Genomic DNA, 21,299 nt, shown 5'->3' with positions numbered 1-21,299 from the left:
CCACGTGCATGGCAATGATGTTGGAGAACATAGAGAAAACCACAGTCAGAAGATTGGTCACCCGCCAAGCAAACAGGAAGAATAAATAAACGGCAAAGAAACGGTGGTGTGGTGTTTGTACTCTTATAATTTATAGGCTATTTATGGTAATCCCGCATTCGTTTATGTAAAATAAAATGGAATGTGATCACTGGTCGTTTGCAACTGACATGTGGTACGCTAACATAAGCACTAAAGTGTAAACACACTTTATCTAAACACCACTTAATCCTGTCTCAAACCATGGCGAATGATGCAATGCAACGCAATGGAAGGCCTGGAATGGCCTCGTCTACTGCCCAGAAGTGAAGTGGCGCTTCAACCGTGCGTTTGATTGAGTGTCCAAGACGGACAGTCTGTGATTTGACCTATTTAGCTACTTCCACATCCTCTGGTCCAATGGAACTGATGTCCGTCTGCCGACCTTCCTCCAGCTTTGGCTTTGTCTTTGTCTCGAGTCTTTGTGCAGACAACCGCTGGGTTTATTTAGCAAACGTTTAGCCAGCTAAATTAGCCTTCGACTTTTGGAAATTGCAGCCCGTCTGTTCTGGCTTGTAGCTAAACGGCTAATCGTATAGACTACGCGGCGACGCCCATTTCGGATTCCCATTAGCTAACCTTGGTAGCTGAAGCTGTGGTAAAGCGGACCCTACAGCTGGCTGATTGCTACTGTCGGACTGGCCCTTTAAAATTGACAACCGTAGTCCAGCGTTGCGGAAGTTTTCTTTTTTGTTTATTTTTTTTTAATGGAAAAGTTTTGTCAGGGAAAGCTGTTGTAGATATTTATTGTTTGATTGTACATAGAGGTGCTTATTGCTGGCTAGATTGCACAAAGAAACATCACTGTATAAAATGAAGGACTATAGCTAACATTTCTGGCTAGCTAGTCAGCCAGAAATGCTGTTGTATCGTAGGTAGCTAACATTACAGTAGCTAATGTAGCAAGATTATTCGTCGAACATGGGACTAATAATGTTAGCGGATTAAAGTGATGACACGTTAGCTATTAACGTTACATTCGTGATGGATATATGACTTGTTAGCTAGTAGCTACCATTCATTTCTTCGGTTGCTAGCTAGAAAATCAACAGAAAAATGTCTTCGTATTCCAAGTGGAGAAATAGCAATCACTTCTATTACTGCATAAAGTTCACCCTCAATATTTACTCTATGCTTTTTTCGGTAAGTCGACTGCAATAATAGTTAACCTTTGTTGTAGGCCAATTTGAGTTCGTTTACCATCTAATGCTAACCAGATGTCAGTGATTCTAGCTAATGCTAGGGTGGCGCTCAATGTTTTAATGCCTGGTATGAATGAGTGAGCTATATTTTTGATGATATATTATTTGTAGTCTGTGTGTGCGTGTTTGTGAAGGGGTGGTCAGGTTCTTCTGACCTATACTATTGGGCTATATATTTATTGCAGTACCTGTATTAACTAGCCAGTTTTCTACGCACAACTGCTGATGGCCAATACAGCTAAATTAGATAGCGAGCATGCTAACATTGTCAACAAGCCGCGTGTTGCCGCTCGACCAGAATGGGTGTAGCAAGCTGCCAAATGAAATAATTTGTCTGCATTTACATTGGCTGATGAAGCGTCCTATATTTTAATAATTACTAATGTTAGACTCACTAGAAGAATGGTTATGGTTATGGCTGGCTACATTGTTTCGCTAAAGGTATTGGAAAGCCGTCTGGTTAAAGGGACATTGGTGGGAAAGCTTTTGTTTCATTTATGATTCGCCGATAGAAATTGCAACACGATTTCTGCGTTAATTGTTACTCTGAAAGAATTGTACTATTCGAATCTTTTTGGGTTTCGGTCTGTTCAAAATGTTCTTGTTTCCTTATCATGTTTGTGTCATTATTGCCAATACGTTATCGATACATGCCCCGTAACCCCCCCTCTAATAATGATTCTGTAATTACTGTAAGTTCTCGCAGGCTTGGCAGAATTGTGAGCCGTGTAATATAGAGCTGAAATCTGCTTTTAGAGCAGGATAAATAAATACAGAAAGGCTCCTGTGATTGCCTCCTGTGACCTGTATCACGAAGCAGGATTAGGTTAAGTAAACGTTCCCGATTTAGGAGGGTTCCGGGTTTTAATCAATGCAGAGTTATCCAGCTAAAACTCAGTTATGCTGCTGCTGATACAGGCCCCTGCATTTGGGTAGCCAAACAACAGAAGCCCATGGATTTGGATTTGGTTGCAGTAACAGGCTACATGGCCACTGTCATGGTGAATCTTATTGGAAACACTGTAGTTGCTGTAGCAGAGCTTGTGATTGACTGTGCTGATTTAGAGCGCCAATGGTACTAATTATTAACGTGTGTACATGACCTGTAACCTCAGTGCTAGTGCTGGCGCTGACAGGCACACACCTTTACCTGTCCCAGGTCTAGGCTAAAGCTAACAGGCACAGTAATTACAGAATTACCTTTACCTGTCCCAGGTCTAGGCTAAAGCTAACAGGCTCACACCTTTACCTGTCCCAGGTCTAGGCTAAAGCTAACAGGCACACACCTTTTCCTGTCCCAGGTCTAAGCTAAAGCTAACAGGCACACGCCTTTTCCTGTCCCAGGTCTAAGCTAAAGCTAATAGGCACACACCTTTACCTGTCCCAGGTCTAGGCTAAAGCCAACAGGCACACACCTTTACCTGTCCCAGGTCTAGGCTAAAGCTAACAGGCACACACCTTTACCTGTCCCAGGTCTAGGCTAAAGCCAACAGGCACACACCTTTTCCTGTCCCAGGTCTAAGCTAAAGCTAACGGGCACACGCCTTTTCCTGTCCCAGGTCTAAGCTAAAGCTAATAGGCACACACCTTTACCTGTCCCAGGTCTAGGCTAAAGCCAGTGTCATGTAAGCTTTTTCTTGCCTTGGCAGGCTTATTGCTGGAAGTGTGCGATAAGTACAGCAACACGCACATTGTCAGCACTTAATCTTCTAAATGCCGCTTCCTCCCGGTGTGGGTGCCTGATCAGAGGCTGTTATATGAGCCTCTTCTATAGTGTGTGGGCTGAGTCTAGTCCCCTTCCTGGGCAGGTAAAGCATTCCTTAACCTGCTGAGAAGTTCTTATCTCTTATAGTGACGGTGTCTGGCTGATACTGGGCAGAACCAGAGATAGTGTGCCTTTTTGCTGAGCCTGTTGTTCGAAACAGATTTTTTTTTTTTTTAATATCTTAAAGAACAGAACAGGGGCGTGAGACTGGATAGCCCTGTGGCCGTACTGTACGTCCATACCGTAGATAGCCGAGTAGAATTTTGTTTTGCCTTTAAGTAATCTAATATCAGCTTAGCACTGGTGCATGAAAAATAAATTAATGGTTTGCTGTTAGCAAAAGCTTGTTCATACACTCTGCAGGAGCTGTACTACGTGTGGTGTATCTTGACAGTTCAACAAGAACGGTTTGGGAGCCCAGTAGTGTGTGAGAAGGGAGTGTGTGTCACTTCTGTTGGTTTACCCGTTTAGGGTAATTCATTCTTGCCCTCTGTTTGTCCCCCCCCAAATATATTCATATTTTCCCTTGAATGCTCCATCCCGGAATCAATCAGCGGGAATAATGAAGATGAGCTCTTTCCTCTCTGCTTTCACCCCCCCCCCCCTCTCTCTCTCTTTCTCTCTTTCTCTCTCTCCTCCCCTCTCCCCCTGTCCCTCTCTCCCCTCTGCTTTCGCCCTCTCGGCCTCTCTCTCCGTCTGTCTTTCCGTCTCTGTTTTTCACCTCACCAGGAAATTGCAGTCATTATAATGTTCAATTTACACCCCATCTCCTGCCCCCCCCCCCCCACACACACACTCAACTTCCTGCGTCATTCAGTTGAATGTTATGCTTCAGTAACAGTAGGTGGTTTGAGCTGGTCCTTCATTCTGGTCTCTCTCTCTCTCTCTCTCTCTCTCTCTCTCTATTTGGAGTAAGATTGCTTAGAGTAAATAAATTACATTTTAGCACACGCACCTTTACTTGCTGCTGCCGACGCCCAGAAATGGGGGATGTGGTGCTTCGTCCCCTTCCTCTTCCTCGCCGAGTCGTGATTTATCGGTAGCGGTCTCTGGGCACGCAAAAGCTCGTCTGGCACGAGGCCAACATTGCAGAAGCTTTTAGAGTTAATTAAGTCTTTTTAATTCCCCTTGTCATCCCGCTTGTTTATTGTTGTTTTGGAAGCAGTTTTGTCAGAGTGTGAGAATGTGAGTGTGAGAGTGTGTGTGTGTGTGTGAGAGAGTATGCACGTGTGTGCTCAGGCACGCACCACGAGGAAGCCGATGCACATATTCTCCCTTTGGAAATGCCATGTCTGAATTGCAGCGTTTTACTGCAGCTAAGTCAGCATTTTTGGAAGGAAATGGAGACCTTTATTCAAATGAATCAGATTGATTTTCTTAAAGGGGGGGGGGGGGGCGGCTATGAAAAATGAAAGTGGTATTGAAGTTGACGTGGGACCCTGAGTGCACCTTGGCTCATTTTTAATTGGAACTCAATAAGCAGGTGGCCAAAATCAAACGCCTTTGTCTAAAACACTTTCAGCGTAATTGCCTTCGTAAATTCTCCTCCTGTTTCCCAGTTGCTGAGCATGACTGGGAGCCTTGCCTGTCGTAAAACATTTCTTAAAAAGACTGCGATTACGAGAGGGTCGTTGCTGGGGAAAAAAAAAAAAGTACTTTCATATTTTTTATGCATTTTAAAATATTTATTCTTTTCTTGTTCACTGTTTAGCAGCACCCATAGAACCCCAAAGCAAGGGTAGAATGGAATGCAGCAAAAATTCTGCAAATGCTAACCCTCCCCCCGATGTGTGTGTGTGTGCGTGTGCGTGTGCGTGTGCGTGTGTGCGTGTGTGCGTGTGCGTGTGCGCGTGTGTGTGTGTGTGTGTGCGTGCACGCGTGCGTGCGTGTGTGTGTGCGTGTGTGTGTGTGTGTGTGTGTATGTATGTGTGTGTGTGTGTGTGCGTGTGCGCGTGCCTGCGTGTGTGTGTGGGCAGCTGGTGGGCCTGTGCGTGCTGTGCGTGGGGATCTACGCGGAGGTGGAGCGGCAGAAGAACCGCACGCTGGAGGGCGTGTTCCTGGCCCCCGCCGTGGTGCTGATCCTCCTGGGCCTGGTCATGTTCACCGTGTCCCTGGTGGGCATGGTGGGCTCCCTCAGAGACAACAAGACCCTGCTGCACATGGTGGGTGTGCGCCCCCCCCCCACCCCCCCCACCTCCTCACCCCCCCCGCACGTTCACGACGTGACTACTGCCGTGGTAACCAGCTCTGTTCCTGGAGATCTGCCATCCTGTAGGGTTTCACTCCAACCCTAATTTGGCACACCTGACTCTACTAATTAGCAGCTCAATATGATTGCCAGCTGTTGAATGAGGTGTGCTCTGTTGGGGTTGGAGTGAAGTCCGACAGGATGGTACATCTCCAGGAACAGGGCTGGTTACCGCTGGTCTACCGATACATTTTTAAAAAAAACACTTCCTGTTTAAGCAGGTCCCTTGGGTGCATCATTTTTGTCATGTTTTTCCTAGACATAATCTGTATTTGTGTGTGTAGTTTTGTATGTATGTGTACTTCTTTGTATGTGTGTGTACTTTTGTGTGTACTTCTTTGTGTGTGTGTGTACTTTTGTGCGTACTTCTTTGTGTGTGTGTGTACTTTTGTGTGTACTTCTTTGTGTGTGTGTGTGTGTGTGTACTTTTGTGTGTACTTCTTTGTATGTGTGTGTACTTTTGTGTGTACTTCTTTGTATGTGTGTGTACTTTTGTGTGTACTTCTTTGTGTGTGTGTGTACTTTATGTGTACTTCTTTGTGTGTGTGTGTACTTTTGTGTGTACTTCTTTGTGTGTGTTCCTGTGAGCTCTCTGTTTTGCTCTGGGTTTTGTGTGTGCCTGTGTGCGTTACCCCGTGCCTCTGTCTCAGGGTGTGTGTGCCTGTGTGCGTTACCCCGTCCCTCTGTCTCAGGGTGTGTGTGCCTGTGTGCGTTACCCCGTCCCTCTGTCTCAGGGTGTGTGTGCCTGTGTGCGTTACCCCGTCCCTCTGTCTCAGGGTGTGTGTGCCTGTGTGCGTTACCCCGTGCCTCTGTCTCAGGGTGTGTGTGCCTGTGTGCGTTACCCCGTCCCTCTGTCTCAGGGTGTGTGTGCCTGTGTGCGTTACCCCGTGCCTCTGTCTCAGGGTGTGTGTGCCTGTGTGCGTTACCCCGTGCCTCTGTCTCAGGGTGTGTGTGCCTGTGTGCGTTACCCCGTCCCTCTGTCTCAGGGTGTGTGTGCCTGTGTGCGTTACCCCGTCCCTCTGTCCTCAGGGTGTGTGTGCCTGTGTGCGTTACCCCGTCCCTCTGTCTCAGGGTGTGTGTGCCTGTGTGCGTTACCCCGTGCCTCTGTCTCAGGGTGTGTGTGCCTGTGTGCGTTACCCCGTCCCTCTGTCTCAGGGTGTGTGTGCCTGTGTGCGTTACCCCGTCCCTCTGTCTCAGGGTGTGTGTGCCTGTGTGCGTTACCCCGTGCCTCTGTCTCAGGGTGTGTGTGCCTGTGTGCGTTACCCCGTCCCTCTGTCTCAGGGTGTGTGTGCCTGTGTGCGTTACCCCGTGCCTCTGTCTCAGGGTGTGTGTGCCTGTGTGCGTTACCCCGTCCCTCTGTCTCAGGGTGTGTGTGCCTGTGTGCGTTACCCCGTCCCTCTGTCTCAGGGTGTGTGTGCCTGTGTGCGTTACCCCGTGCCTCTGTCTCAGGGTGTGTGTGCCTGTGTGCGTTACCCCGTCCCTCTGTCTCAGGGTGTGTGTGCCTGTGTGCGTTACCCCGTCCCTCTGTCTCAGGGTGTGTGTGCCTGTGTGCGTTACCCCGTGCCTCTGTCCCAGGGTGTGTGTGCCTGTGTGCGTTACCCCGTCCCTCTGTCTCAGGGTGTGTGTGCCTGTGTGCGTTACCCCGTCCCTCTGTCTCAGGGTGGGATGAAGCTTAATGAGCACTCTTCCTCTCTCCCGGCAGTTTCTCTGCGTGCTGTGTGTCCTGCTGGCTCTCCAGGCCCTGGGGCTCATCGTCGCCCTTATTTTTGAGAAGAAGGTAAGCCCCCCCCTACGCCCCCCAACCCCCCCCCCCCCAAAACCACCCCCCCACCCCAATCCTGTTCATTACTTTTACTTCCATATGACTCAAAAGGCTTTGCAGGCTCGTAGAGACCCAGTCTCTGATGACCATTGGCTTTAATACAGCCCCACTTATAAATAAAATTCCTTTCAGCTTTTATGGATTAGCTGTCAATGTATTTCTCCTGTCTGTCATATTCACTCAACCCACCACCCCCACCACCCAACTCTGTCTGCGCAGACGATCGCCTTGTTTCAGAACAGCATCCGCGAGGGAATCAAACACTACTACGATGACCTGGACTTCAAAAACATCCTGGACTTTGTGCAGGAGAAGGTGAGGCCAGCCGCTTGCTTGCTGCTGCCCGGTGCTGATTGGCTGGGGCGCAGAGGGACAGGGGGACAGGGCTGCTGATTGGCTGGGGCACAGAGGGACAGGGGGACAGGGACACTGATTGGCTGGGGCGCAGAGGAACAGGGGGACAGGGGTGCTGATTGGCTGGGGGACAGAGGGACAGGGGTGCTGATTGGCTGGGGCGCAGAGGGACAGGGGGACAGGGGTGCTGATTGGCTGGGGCGCAGAGGGACAGGGGGACAGGGGTGCTGATTGGCTGGGGCACAGAGGGACAGAGGGACAGGGGTGCTGATTGGCTGGGGCGCGTGAGTGACAGGCCTAGCACGGCGAAAAACCGGAACAAGCAGACCGTAACCACGTCGGTTCGTAAATCTCCCTCTCTCTCTCTCTCTCTCTCTCTCTCTCTCTCTCCCTCTCTTTCTCTCTCTGGCACTCGATCCCTTTTCACCGTATGGAAGCGACAGCCCGCTGACGCTCCCTGGCTGCAGTGGTGACGCGTGTCGTGTGTGCGGGCCCAGTATTTCTGTGCGGCCCGTTTCTGTGCCAGACCTGTTCATCTTTTCACGTTGGCGTGTATTTTTTTTTTTGTTTATTTTTTTTTTTTCCGCACCGTCATCAGCAGTTTTCTGGGCTGTGCTAGATCTCGGCGAAACGAGAGAGAACAGCAGGCCGGTCCGGCGAAACTCGACGGACCGCAGCGGACGCTTCCTTTACCGTCGGTAGTGTTTCAGCAGCGTCGCGTATTCGGCAGTAGAGTTTAAAGTGGAGGTGTTCACTGAGTTCTGGGAAACAGCCCCCCCCCCCCCGCCCCCCCGCAGGTCCCATTCCTCTCTGTAATGCCCCCCCCCCCCCCGTCAGTATGTGCTTACTGAGGCCGCAGGAAATGGGTATGAAATTGAAGCCGGGGGGTTAGAGTAATCCTGGAGACGCGGGATAAGAGCGCGAGGACTAATGGGGTAAAATTGCCAGAACCTGATGCAACTTATGCTGAGTCACTTCCTCAGTCTCCCAAAATTTGTGGATAGTAATTTGAAGCTGGGACAGGTGTTGTTTGGCCTGATATTTATTTCTCTTTTTGTCTCTTTCCCTCTCTCTCTCTCGTTCTCTCCATCTCGGTCCAGTTCTCCTGCTGTGGAGGGGATGAGTACAAGGACTGGGGCGTCAATCAGTACCACTTCTGCAACGGCAGCGGCCCGCTGGCCTGCGGCGTCCCGTACACCTGCTGCGTGAGAGGCCAGGCAAGTACCCCCCCCCCCCCCGTCCGTCCGTCCGTCCATCCGTCCGCACCCCGTCCTGTCCGGGGGAGCGTTTGGCGCCAGCAACGCCAGTTTCGGTTTTGTTTTCGGGTTTTCAGGGGTGGGTCGTGAGCTTGCCCTGGGCAGGTGGTCCTGAGCTTGTTGGTTTGGTACTGGGGCATGCGCTGGGGGGGGGGGGGGGATCATGGCTCGGACAGTAGCCAAAAACCCAATCGGATGCAAACATCCCAGAGCTAAAAAATAGGACCGAGACCCGACAAAATCACACCTTTGGACCCCGGTGGGCTCAAGGTCAGGAAGCTGACCTGTATAAAGCCGCCATTTCACGGTCATCCTCCTCGACCAGGACGTTAATGCCACCGCAATACCTCCTGCCTGGCTGACCTCTCCTCTATATGGGGCTGGATGGGCTTACGCAATACAGGCACTGTTTTGTACGTAACTGTGAATCTGTAGGTGGTATTTCCATTTGGGGGGGGGGGTAAAGTAAAAAAGCCAATAACCTTTAATAGAGCTGTGAAGAACTTGTTCTTTATTTTTCATTTTAAAAAATGAAGTCAGCTTTTCCAAAATAAATAGCTGTGGTACCTGACCAGTCGCTGGTATGTCATAAACCCAGGTCAGTGCTCGTAAATCTGGGGGGATGTCCATAAAGCTAGCTGTCCCCTATCAAACTGTGGGAAAAAAAGACACTGTCGGTTGCACTTTTAATTCTAGCTAGAATGATTTTATCGAGCTTTCTCAGCTATCGTATACAATGCAAGAAATCTGTGTCTTTATTACTTGTCGTTTATTTGTATTGTTTTAGTCACAACCCCCCCCCCCCCCCATAAATTTAGTCTGTTTTACATTTATTGTTGGTGTTCATGAGGACGGTTTGCAAAATTAATTAAAAAAGCATTACTCCCACATTAATAGGGCACTTACGTGGCCTGGTTTTATATGACGTAGTGCTTTCCCAGTGCCCTGTATCTGTGGAGGGGTAGAGGATGAAGGGAGAGGGAGACTCACTGGCGTAGTGAATGGATTTAATTGGGGTCAGCGTCCGTTTGCCCGTCAGTCACTCCTGACCGAAGTTAAGAAGTCCTCTTCCTGTTGCGGAGCGGGTCGGTACTCAGGCAGAACCCGCACCGATGAAGTCGACGAACCCCGCGACGCGCTGGACAGAAGGACGACCGAAAGGGAGAGGTTGTTGGGATGGATACAGGATGACGGGTCATGAATGCTTTTTCTTTCTTTTTTTTTTTTCTTTTTTACCCCCCCCCCCCATGATTCTGCGGCTGCCGTGTCCCGCCCGTGTTGTGATGCTCCGTCGCGGGCGAGATGGCTATTTCACGGCCGGTAATTCTCTGTCGGAAATTCGCCTGCGACGGGGGTTAGGACAGCGGGCGAAGCTTCGGAAGAAAGTAATTTATTTTTCTCGGGTGGCAGGACGAAAGCGCGTATATATTCATCCGTCGCAAAACAATATCCGATTTAGTTATTTTCTTAACGGCGTATCGGAGGAGGGATAATCGAGAGGTGTTTAGAGTGGAAACGCTGTCTGTCTGGTAGGAAATATTGAGGTTTTTTCCTGTTGATTGATTTTGTTTTTCCCCGTGTTAGTCCTGCTCCTCCTCCTCCTCCTCCTCCTCCGTGCGGGGAGAGCTTGGCGCTGTTGGGGGTTGTTCGCTCATGATTTTTTTGCGGGAAAATGAAATGAAACGGCTCTCCCGGGCTTCCCTTCGCCCCGCTGAGCCGCCGCCGCCTCCGCGGAGCTCGCTCAACCGCCCGCTAACTCAGCTAACGGCGGCGCCGCGGAGCTCGCTCATCGCGGCGGGACCGCCCGCTAACTCAGCTAACGGCGGCGCCGCGGAGCTCGCTCATCGCGGCGGGACCGCCCGCTAACTCAGCTAACGGCGGCGCCGCGGAGCTCGCTCATCGCGGCGGGACCGCCCGCTAACTAGCTACGCGCGGAACGCACGAGAGAGAGAGACGGTGATTTAAACGGTAAAGTCTGCTTCCTCTCCCGCTGCCGCGAGGTCACTTCCTGTTTCAGCGGCTTCCTGTTGAAGGGTTGGAGGCGCGACGCGTACAGGCAGGGCGGGAAACTGGCTTTTTCGTCCAGTGGCCGCTGTGGCCGGTGCCTCCCAGAATTCACGGGCCAGTTACACTGTTTTACCAGACAACATGGGTTAGGTTAGGTTATATAGAATAGAACAGGAGCTCCTAGTGATGGGCGGTTACCTGCCTAAGTGCTGGTGGAGCAGACACACTCACCAGCCACAGATAACATTGGCCTGCGTTTGGCTGGTGGCTGGTGTTAAATATCTATATGCCTGCATGTCTATATGTTTGTATGCGTGTACGTGTCCGTACTTGTGTGTGCGTGTCTGTACGTGTATGTGGGTGTGTGTACGTGTATGTATGTGTCTGTACGTGTGTGTGGGTGTGTGTACGTGTATGTATGTGTCTGTACTTGTGTGTGTGCACATGTCTGTGCGTGTCTCTACATATGTGTGCTCGCTAGCTCATGCACGTATATGTCTCGTCATGTCTTCACTTGTCATTTTCTCTCCCTGTCCTCTCCAGGTGGGGGAGGTGGTCAACACTCTCTGTGGCTACAAGACTCTCAATCAGGAGGTGAGAATTTCACGCCTCGTTATCAGCTTTGTGAAAAACGCACTGGAGTTTAGAGGACGTCTGTCAAACAGACTTTCAAATCCACTCTCCATGTCACAGGGTTTTTAAAAATAATAGTAATAATTTTAAATTTTTTTGGCAAGCATTAATTTTCCCCACAGGAAGATAATGGACGTTGTCATCTAAATAGAGTCCGCTTCAGGTTGTAAAAATTATAGTGCAAATCTTTTCCCCCCTCTCTCTCCCTGCTCCCTTCTCTCCCTCTCTCCCTCCTTCTCTCTCCTTCTCTCCCCCCCCCCCCCCCTTGCAGCGTGTGGATCTGGATGGACTGATACACGTGCGGGGCTGTATTCACGCAGTGAACCTGTGGATGGGAGACAATATTGGGATCACAGTGGGGATCTGCTGTGCTGTGGGCCTGCCACAGGTCAGCCACTGTCGCATACACACACACACACACACACACACACACACGCACACATACACACACACACACACATTCACACTCACGCACACATACACACACACACAGGCACACACACACACACATACATGAATGCACATACACACACACACACACACACACATACATGAATGCACATACACACACGCACACACACACACACACGAATGCACACACACACACATACTCACACACACACATCCACACGCACGCACACACACACACATCCACACGCACACACACAACCACACAACCACACACACATGCACACTCACACACACACACTATCACATGGAATCTTACACATTTATGCAGACACTGTAACGCACTCACAATCAAGAATGTGAACAGTTGCATACATGCATTTATTAGATGTTCTAATTTAGATATTTGAAGGAGAAATGGAAATGCTTGGAAGTGCAATGTCCCGTCACTTGGGGCGATGACTGTCCCGTCCTGGCACGGGCCGCCCCCTTAGCCGACAGAGCAGATGTGGCCGCGGCTGCAGTCCTGGGGGGGCGGGGGGGGGAGGGCACTCATTTTCGGTCCTCTGCAGTCCCGTCCAGTGTCCTGCTTGCTCATCAGTATGGTCTTTTCGGGTTTGGTGTTTATGAGCATTTTATCTGCCTCGTAGATCAAAGAGCAGAAGGTCTGGGGCGGGGGTGGGGTGGGGGTGGGGGCGTCGGTTTAGCGGCCTGTAAATCTCCGTCTCTCCCGCTGGTCCTGTGCGGTGTAATGAGATTCCCGCCGCAAACAACCACCCCCCCCACCCCACCCCACCCCCCCCACCGGCCAGGCTGTTTGGAAGCCAGTGTGCTCTGAACCCGTCTGGTCCAGGGGGCTTCTTAAACACCGTGTCCAATTTGGTGCCGTTATCCCCGTTGATTTACTGCCGCCGATGATAAAACTGTAATTGCGAATGAATTTTTTACACTCTGCGCGGATCGTGGTTCGCCCTTCCGTTTTTTGGCGGTTGATGGGTCGTGCTGAGGGTCTGTGTCGAGCCCGAGCGTCCCCCCCCCCCCCCCAGGCTGTGTGTGGGCTCGCTGTGGGGCCCCGTCCCGTCCCGCACACCATGGCCCCTTTGTGCCCACCCCTGCCCTGCGGGACGGTAGGGGCGTGCGTTTCAACCCCAATCGCCATGGCGAACCTGCCACTGCTACCTCAGGTGCCAGCTGGCTATGCGTCCCTCTCCACTACAAAAGCCAAAAGACAAGACCACTAGTCTTAGGGTTTGATGTAAAATCGTATTTCTGTTACTTTTTCTCTTTTGCTTAGTAAGACAAAAAGTTTGCCAGTGAGGCACTCGTTTCAAGATTTACTAACTGGGTTGGAGCATTTCACTTCTCGAGCAAAAAAAGTAACTTAAAAAGAAGAGACTATTTTCTGCTTGGAGGGCCGGGTGGGGTGGGTGGGGGGGATGGGGGTGGCGGGGGGGGGGATAAAGCACTAAAGTGCTGCTGGGTAATTATTCCGGTCGCTGCTGTGACTCGCCTCCGCGTTCCGCTGCGTTCGAACCCCGGGTCGCGTCCGGCGGCAGGTTGTTAGCGCTGAGGAAGCTGCGGGGGGGGGGGGGGGGGGGCGTGTGTGGAATAATGGAGCTGTAGCATGAGGCTGGCAGGAACCGATTGCAGAGCACAGGCCAGGCACCCCCCCGGCCCCCGGCCCCCAGCCCCCCGGCCTCGTGATTTGGGGCCTCGCCCTCTCTCCCTGTCTGTGTTCTGCAATCGGCTTTAATGGGCTGCTGAGTTCTATCCGTACCGGAACACCGAGGCACAGTTTTGCATCAGGTGGAGATGGACGTACTTTGCTCATCTGGGCTGGGCAGGGAATGGCAGGGGCTCGATTTTCAGTGGTAGGGGCGGCAGTGTAGTATAATGGGTAAGGAACTGGTCTTGTAACCTGAAGGTCACAGGTTCGATTCCCAGGTATGACACTGCCGCATGGCTGTATAAATGGATGCAATGTAAAAAACATTATTTAAAAAGTTGTGTAAGTCGCTATGACCCTGTGTTATATGACTGTGCTGTGCTTGACCCTGTGCTGTTGCAATGACCCTGTGTTATATGATAGCGCTGTGCGCTGACCCTGTGTTATGTGACTGTGATGTTGCTCTGACCCTGTGTCATGTGACTGTGCTCTGACCCTGTGTCATATGACTGAGATGTTGTTCTGACCCTGTGTTATATGACTGTGCTGTGCTCTGACCCTGTGTTATATGACTGTGCTCTGACCCTGTGCCACTGCTCCTCCTGCAGTTGCTGGGGATCGTGCTCAGCTGTGTGTTCTGGAACATGCTGGTGGAGATGAGCCAGTCGGCGGACATGGTGGACTTCCGCCTGCTGAAGAGGGCCGGGTTCGAGTACGGCGAGCTGGACCTGGCCGGGGCGGGCTGGTGCCTCTGCCTGCCCCGCGACGGGGGCTACCTGCCCGTCCCGGCCTCCGAACCCCAGTCCTGGGCCCCCGAGCCGTCCCGCCCGGACCGCCGCCCCGTCCGGAGACAGCAGCCCCTCTACCGGGCCGGGTCCCAGCAGCTGGGTCCAGGACGGGGGATCGGAGTGGACGAGGTGGACATCCGGGCCTACTGAACCAGGCCGAGAAGGGATTAAATTACGTGTCATTTTATTATTATTATTATTATTATTATTTTTTTTTTTTAATAATGTCTTTAATTTAATTTTCTATTAATGTTGTTGTGTCCGTCCTATTGCACTAATTGTTAGACTACAGACACAAACAATCGACAAATGAGGGATAAATTTACCAAAGGGACATCCAAGAGGGCGGAGCATAATGATATGGCACTTGATGTGAGGGAGTTGTAGTTTTTTATCCTGGATTTGTGAGTTCCCGTGTTCTTTTTAGATGGAGAGCAACGTTTGAAGTCTGATACTTTGATAATTTATAACTGAATTTCCTAATTTTAATTATTATTTTTGTCTTGTAGCATTTTGGTTTAAAAAACAAAAAAAAAAAACATCTTAAATGTATTTGCCTATCAACATAGTATTGGGTAATTTTAATTTGTATCATTATAAATCACTTTTTTTAAGGTCTCGTTTTGTTTTTCTATTGATGATGATGATGATGATGATGATGATTCTGAAAGTCCTATACCTCAGGCTATGCTAAAATGGCCGACTGTACTTGAGGAAATTTACAGGTACTATAATTTGAGCTTCCTGTAGACGGTTGAATTCGTTCTTTAATTTTGGTCACAGGCAATCGCTGACCAGGCGTCGTATGCCATCTGTATTTAGCTGTAGTGTAAATACCATGCAACAGTGATGATGTTTGTAGAATTGTTTCTAATCGTTTTTGAGCATTGCTAACTTATTTGTTCAGGATGAACAGGGATCTTTGTGCGTATTTTTTATTTTATTTTTTTGTATGGAATAACTGACCCCTTTTACAGTTTACAGGAGTCGCACCATGAGTTGTGACTCCAACGTTTTTTAAATGCGATTTTTTTACTGTGGGTTTTTTTTTTCTTTTTGCAATGAAGAAAAACACTTTGGGGTGGGAGGGGGGGTCTAGGGGTGGGGGTGGTATAAAAGCTATTCATGTTAGAAGACTGACGATATGTCCATGGTTGTCTGAAATTTTGTGAGTGTAAAGTTCTAGAATTAGCAGAACACTACTGTCATAGCCAATAAATGCACATGGGTTTGAACTCTTGGTTTTTATTTTCTTCCTACTTTAATAAAGGAGGTTGCCATGTTTTGTGCAACTGCTCCATACAGGCCTCAGTCATACTGTACAAGCAAGATGTGCTACACAGACTCTGGAATCGTGCTTTCTAAACTGTGGCTTGGAAGGAGAATATACACTACTCTCAAAAATCCTCACAAAACTATGTGTTTCAAAATGCCGTGCTATATAGCACCATATAGACCACATAGACATCTGTGCACCCAAGAGCTTTTATATTCCGGTAGGTATTTATGTTTATCAAATGAGGGTTTATCAACTGTTACCTGGAACCCCCGACTGTGTGCTACTTTAACATAGTACATACTCAGTTACTACTTGGTCTGGCATAGCTCTTTTCTTCTGCTACTGAAACCCTGTGTAAGTGGGTTGTATTCAAAGTGGTCGTGAATGCTGATTGGTTGACACACCGGTTGCTTGTTCTGTGGAGGCAAGACTTCTCGGTGACGAAATATGATGGGCAAATTATGAAAAACTTATTTGTTGTCAAGAATTTATTTGTTCAATCTAAAAATGAGTAGTCCTTTATTAGCATAAAATCTAACCTCTTTGTTACTGATGAAGTTCAAAGAGCCAGTTCTAAACTTTGCTGTCATTGCCAGCTTAATAGCGTTTAGCTAAGAACCTGTTCAGGCTATATTCACTTCTACAGAGTAGCCTACATAGTGTAGCACTGAAGAAATTCACAGCGCTGTTATCGACGCAGAGCGGGTGCTAAAGTCTGTTTTACATTTCAGTTTCGCTGTTGAAGTGTATGCGGTGAATTTAAGCTCGTATGCCTGCGTACAAAAAACTATAGTGATTAATTGCAGCTGCGTTTCCCCTCGAGCGCGAGACTCGCTATGTCACACGTCTATCGTAACCGCGCTAAAACTGCAGTTTCCGACATCTTACTTTAAACCATCAAACCATTGATGGCTTCTTGGTTATCCAACCGAAGCAGACATTAAAGGGAATGGATGGATGGTGAATGGGTTGTTAAACTAGATTATATAGACACTGCGGGAGTCACATATTGCCACTGCACTCCGTTCGAGATAAAGAACACACAGGACTCTATCTCCAGCCGGCGCAGTAAGGAACTTTTGTTGTTGCTGATATCTTTGTGTGAACGGAATTTGCTCCCGACTATATTCATGAAATGGCAATTCGCTTTTATTCAATGTGTGCCATTTGCCGGAGCTCTGAACTTATTTTCCTTGTGGATAAAGATAATGTTATATCTGCTTGAAACACGCGCGGGCGCGCGCACATACTCTCACTCACACAGACACACCACACACACACACACACACACACACACACACACACACACTTGCTCGCACACACATACGCAGGATTCTTATTCGTGAGTTCCTCCAACGTCTCTCCTCTATTAGCCCTGTGGGTGATCATGTGACCAGACCCTTAGCCCATAAAAAAATAAAATAAAATAAAAATCTATGACTACAAATGTAGCTGAGTGAAGGGTGGTCTGTCTTTACTCACTAAAGCAGAATGCGTACAGCGGGGCCGTCCAATCTTATCCAAAAAGGGCCGTTGTGGGTGCAGGTTTCTGTTTTAGCCCAGCACTACGACGGCTGATTTAACAAATTAACTAATCATTCAATCAAAACCTTGGTAATTAGAATCAGGTGTCTTAGTGCTGGGCTAGAACAAAAAAATCTGCACCCACACCGGCCCTGTTCGGATGAGATGGGACACTTCTGCTGTACAGTGTATTACAAATTTTCTTTGATCACAAAAAAAAAGTTTGACCACTGATTTTTGCTCATCCTAATGTAACCACACCTATACCCCCATTGGTTTCACACTTACCTATACCCCATTACTGTTCGAACACACACACATTGTGTGATCTGAAAAATGTCATGCTGTGTGTCTCTCTATTATTGTCTGTGAGTCGACACCAGTGTGCACTAGTGGCAAGTGACGAGGAGGATTTCAGACCAAGACTGTTCACGATTGTTCTATGGCAGAAGGCATTCTTCACCTGTTATGGGTAGAGGTGTGCAGCTTTGCAAACGCAGCAGAACGAGTCTCGGGCTACACCATCTTTTATGTGCCGCATTTCTACAGTGATGTACATCCCCACGCCACGGTCCAAGTGCTGCACTGTACTGCCCTGTGATTTACTGTGCTGGCATTTACTGTGCTATGGGTCGCTGTGCTGGGGCTTACTGTGCTGATTGACTATGCTGAGGTCGACTGTGTTATGAGTCACTTGTGCTGGGGTTTACTGTGCTGATTCACTGTGCTGTAAAGCGATGCGCGTTCTTGTTTTTTATTTATTTATTGCTTTTTAAACAGTGGTGTGATATTGCAGAAACGATATTGAGTGTTGCAATTTTACCATGGATGGTTATGTCAATATGCGGTTACTTAGCCTACATTAAAGTGGTAATGATTGATAAATTAGTGCCAGATGACATCATTTAGATGTATTCAAACTGTATCGTTTTTTTACCCCCGTTAACGCAACATGCAGAATTTCACCGGTGTGTTAGATAGTGTTTTGATGCACATTTTCGTGCACAAAGAGAACAGCTGCCTTCATAAGGCTCCACAGCTCTCCTCTCTTCCCTCATCCCCCCATCATTCCTCCTTCCATCTCTCTCTCTCTCCCTCGCCACAGGAGTTGTGGTGATTAAGAAGCAGCGTGTGGAATAATTGCAGGAGTCCTCCATGGGAGGAAACGAACTGCATACAAATGATGGGGGGGGGGGGGGGGGGGGGGGGGGGGGGGGGGGGCGGCCGAGAGTTGAAAGTGGATGCGTCTAAATCCTAATGATTATGTTAATCGCGCGGTTGCTAATGCTATGCATAATTACAAAGGTCGCGCTCCCAGCGACGTTCCAAGGGCAACGTTTTCGCTGCTTTTCAGATTGATGGAGATGGATGGATAAAATTGAGCGGTGAGGAGAGAGAGAGAGAGAAGAAGCGAGGTCTAGGTGGATCACCGCGGGGGGCCGATCGACGAGGACCGCGGTGTTCCGTGTCGCGATGTGGGCTGGGGGTCGTACCGAAGACTGACAGCATGATGGATGTATAATAAGCGAAGAGCATTCACCCGAGGTAAATATTTGAACCCGTGCCCCTCAGAGACTCCAGAGACGAACGTGACGGTGTTACTAGTCGTCTAAAGGCGAAATCGCCCCCAGCTAAGAGTTAAAGTCGTTATTTTGAACATGAATCCCGTGTCGCCAGAGAGCGTTGTCACGGTAACGATGGCCTGCTACAAGGCCTTGGCTTCACTGCACCGCACTGCGCATCCTAGCGAACTAGCCGAGCTACACCCACTGCACGTACAGGCCAACGTCGGCGATAGGAAGCTGTGGCAGGCGATCCCCCGCAGGAATCGTGGCTGTGGATAAGAACAATAAAATGGAGACTTTCCACTTTAACTTTGCTTGCATGTTTATCAGTCGATTCGGTTCGGTTCTCCCTTGGCCAATCGAGAGCGCGCTGAAAATTGGAAGGCCGGCATGTGTGCCTGCCTGTGTCTGTCTTCTCCTGATTAAATTGTCACCCTGTGCTTGGAGCAGCTGGGATGTGGCTTGGCCCAGGAGCCCTGACTCCTTCAAAGAAATAATTTCACAGTTGAGGTTCCTTGACCGACCGAGGGCTAGAAGTGTGACTTCGGCTATTTTCCATTGGGCAGCAGCAGGAGGCCGTGGGTTCTGTCGTGATCGGTAAGGCTGGAGGAGCATCGTTTCGTTTCCTGGGTAAAAGTGAGACCATCACCTCGTCTTGAGGGAACGGAAAGGCACTCATTACCATTTGAGGAAATTAGCGTCCGAAAGTACGAGTTTAACTCTCCTACTCTCAGATTGCAAATTGGCCAAAATTACAATCACGTCCTCTTTTTCAGTCTCTAGGTGCTCGCAGAATCTTTATCATCAAGCCCATTCACACTGCAGGTCTTTTCTCAGACACACAGTCCTGTTCACAGTCTAGTGTGAAATTCACTACCCAGCTTGTACATATTTCTTACAATAACCAATAAAGCTACAAGGCTGGAGTTTGGGAATATATCCATGGGTATTTAAGATCAATTGTTATATATTATATATTACAGTACATAAGCCTCTTTTAGGTGCATGTGAAAATAGACTGTTTTAGTTGCATGTTAGAATAATCTCTTCTAAGAATAACCTGTTTCAGGTACATATGTGACTGCTCCCTGACTTTTTACTTTCACTTTTGTCAACGGAGCAGTCCTGTCCTGGCCAGGCACAGGGATAGGCCTTAGGGAGGGGTGAGGGCAGGTGACACTGTTTTTGTGTGCCTCGGAAATGTGTCTGAGCGTGTTTGTTTTTAAAAAAAAAAAATTAAAAAAAAAGATTTCTCACGCACAAACGTACCCGTTTGATGTTCAGTAAACACCGGCTGTCTCCTCCCCCTCACTGCTGGACCAATCACTGCGCGCACCCGTGGGGCACTGTAGCTATTACTGAGCCGTTGTGATGGATAACCGTGTATCGAACGATGACAGATTAATGTAATTTAGGATGGGATATCCGTTCTGTTATGGAACACTATCTTCGCACACACGCAGTTGCTAGTACTACCTGAAAGTAAGACGTGATTCCTAACCAAAAAAAATAAATGAATCGATGAAACATTAATCTTGAGGTGTGGCAGTGCCGCCAGGGATTTTGGCCCCCCTGAAAATATTTCACATTGGGCCCCACCACCCCGGGCCAACCCATCACTGGACAATTACCGTAATCACACCATGTTTTTTTTTTTTAGGGCCCCAGTAAGTCAGGGAATTGTCCTAACCCCCACCCTCCATATGGCACCACCTGCAGAGGGTGTGTCGATTAAGATGGAGTTGTTTGTTTCTGCCTGTGTGAGTGTGTGTGTGTGCACGTGCATGTGTGGGTGTGTGTGTGTGTATATGAAAGCGTCTTTGATGACATTGTGAATTCTGCGAAATCTATATCTCTCTGTACCCTGGGCACAAATGCTAATGTATCAGTTCTGAGAAAGTGTATTAATATGGATGCGGACAAAAACCGAGCCTTTCCCCCAGATCATTTCGAGGTTTAATTAAAATGAAAAGTCATCATAATCATTATTTCCATATGCATGCAACGGAAGGGAATAGAAAGCATTTGATTAATACGTCTCCGACTCTGAATATAAAGAAGTTGAAGTTGAAGTAAATGTTTTTCTCTAGGCCTTTCATTTAAAAATGCAAGTGACGAATGAAATGTTTGCCCTGAATATCGTTTGATTGCTTGTAAACACGAGCGGGAGGATGAAGAGTGAGGAAGCTATTCAGTCCAAAGCCGCCAAGCAAACTAATAGGCCAAATAAGAAGGAAGGATTGGGTGCATTCAGATGCATTCTATTGCTCAGTGCATCGTTCAGTGCATCATTCAGCGCAAGCCCCGAAGATCGATGCTTTGAGGAGACGGATGGAAAACAAATATCATGATGCAAAGAGCCAAGATGGCAGCTAGCTGGTTAAAACTGGACAAGATGGCTGTGGATAAACGCATGTGAAGCATGCAGCTGCACACACACACACACACACACAAGCATGCACACACACAGACATGCACACACATGCATAGATACATGAACACGCACACACACGCGTGTGCATACATACATGCGTATACACGTGCACACACGCGCACACACACACACGCACATACAACAAGTTTACGTCAAGGTATCCTAAAGTAATATTGTATGTAAATTTAATCTCTGTGACATCTCGTTTCTCTGAGTTCTGATGGTACTTCACCAAAGTTGTCTTCACAAGACAGGCCTCTGAACAGGCAT

General features: G+C 48.6%; 1 protein-coding gene across 2 annotated transcripts; it reads left to right on the top strand.

Annotated features, from left to right (window-relative positions):
- The first annotated feature begins 213 nt into the window (after positions 1-213).
- Positions 214-14,950, top strand: zgc:110329 (uncharacterized protein LOC550500 homolog). Of its 2 annotated transcripts, none has more exons than XM_035435451.1 (8): positions 214-1,221; positions 5,022-5,207; positions 6,996-7,070; positions 7,335-7,430; positions 8,570-8,686; positions 11,276-11,326; positions 11,637-11,753; positions 14,048-14,950. In XM_035435451.1, the coding sequence occupies exons 1-8, from the start codon at positions 1,135-1,137 to the stop codon at positions 14,375-14,377; spliced, it is 1,059 nt and encodes a 352-aa protein (XP_035291342.1). In that variant the 5' UTR covers positions 214-1,134; the 3' UTR covers positions 14,378-14,950. The 2 variants fall into 2 exon arrangements, with proteins under 2 accessions (XP_035291342.1, XP_035291344.1); XM_035435453.1 differs by lacking the exon at positions 214-1,221 and adding an exon at positions 1,232-1,721.
- Positions 14,951-21,299: the final 6,349 nt, after the last annotated feature.

This window comes from Anguilla anguilla, chromosome 10 (assembly GCF_013347855.1).
Source record: "Anguilla anguilla isolate fAngAng1 chromosome 10, fAngAng1.pri, whole genome shotgun sequence".
Lineage (NCBI taxonomy): Eukaryota > Metazoa > Chordata > Actinopteri > Anguilliformes > Anguillidae > Anguilla > Anguilla anguilla.
This window is presented reverse-complemented; position numbering and strand designations above follow the sequence as displayed.

Bases quoted from the DNA above. Each gene is read 5' to 3' on its own strand.
- zgc:110329 (XM_035435451.1), top strand. From the start codon at position 1,135: ATGTCTTCGTATTCCAAGTGGAGAAATAGCAATCACTTCTATTACTGC. The intron at 5,208-6,995 runs GTGGGTGTGCGC...CTCTCCCGGCAG, and splicing joins ACAAGACCCTGCTGCACATG to TTTCTCTGCGTGCTGTGTGT. The intron at 7,071-7,334 runs GTAAGCCCCCCC...CTGTCTGCGCAG, and splicing joins CCCTTATTTTTGAGAAGAAG to ACGATCGCCTTGTTTCAGAA.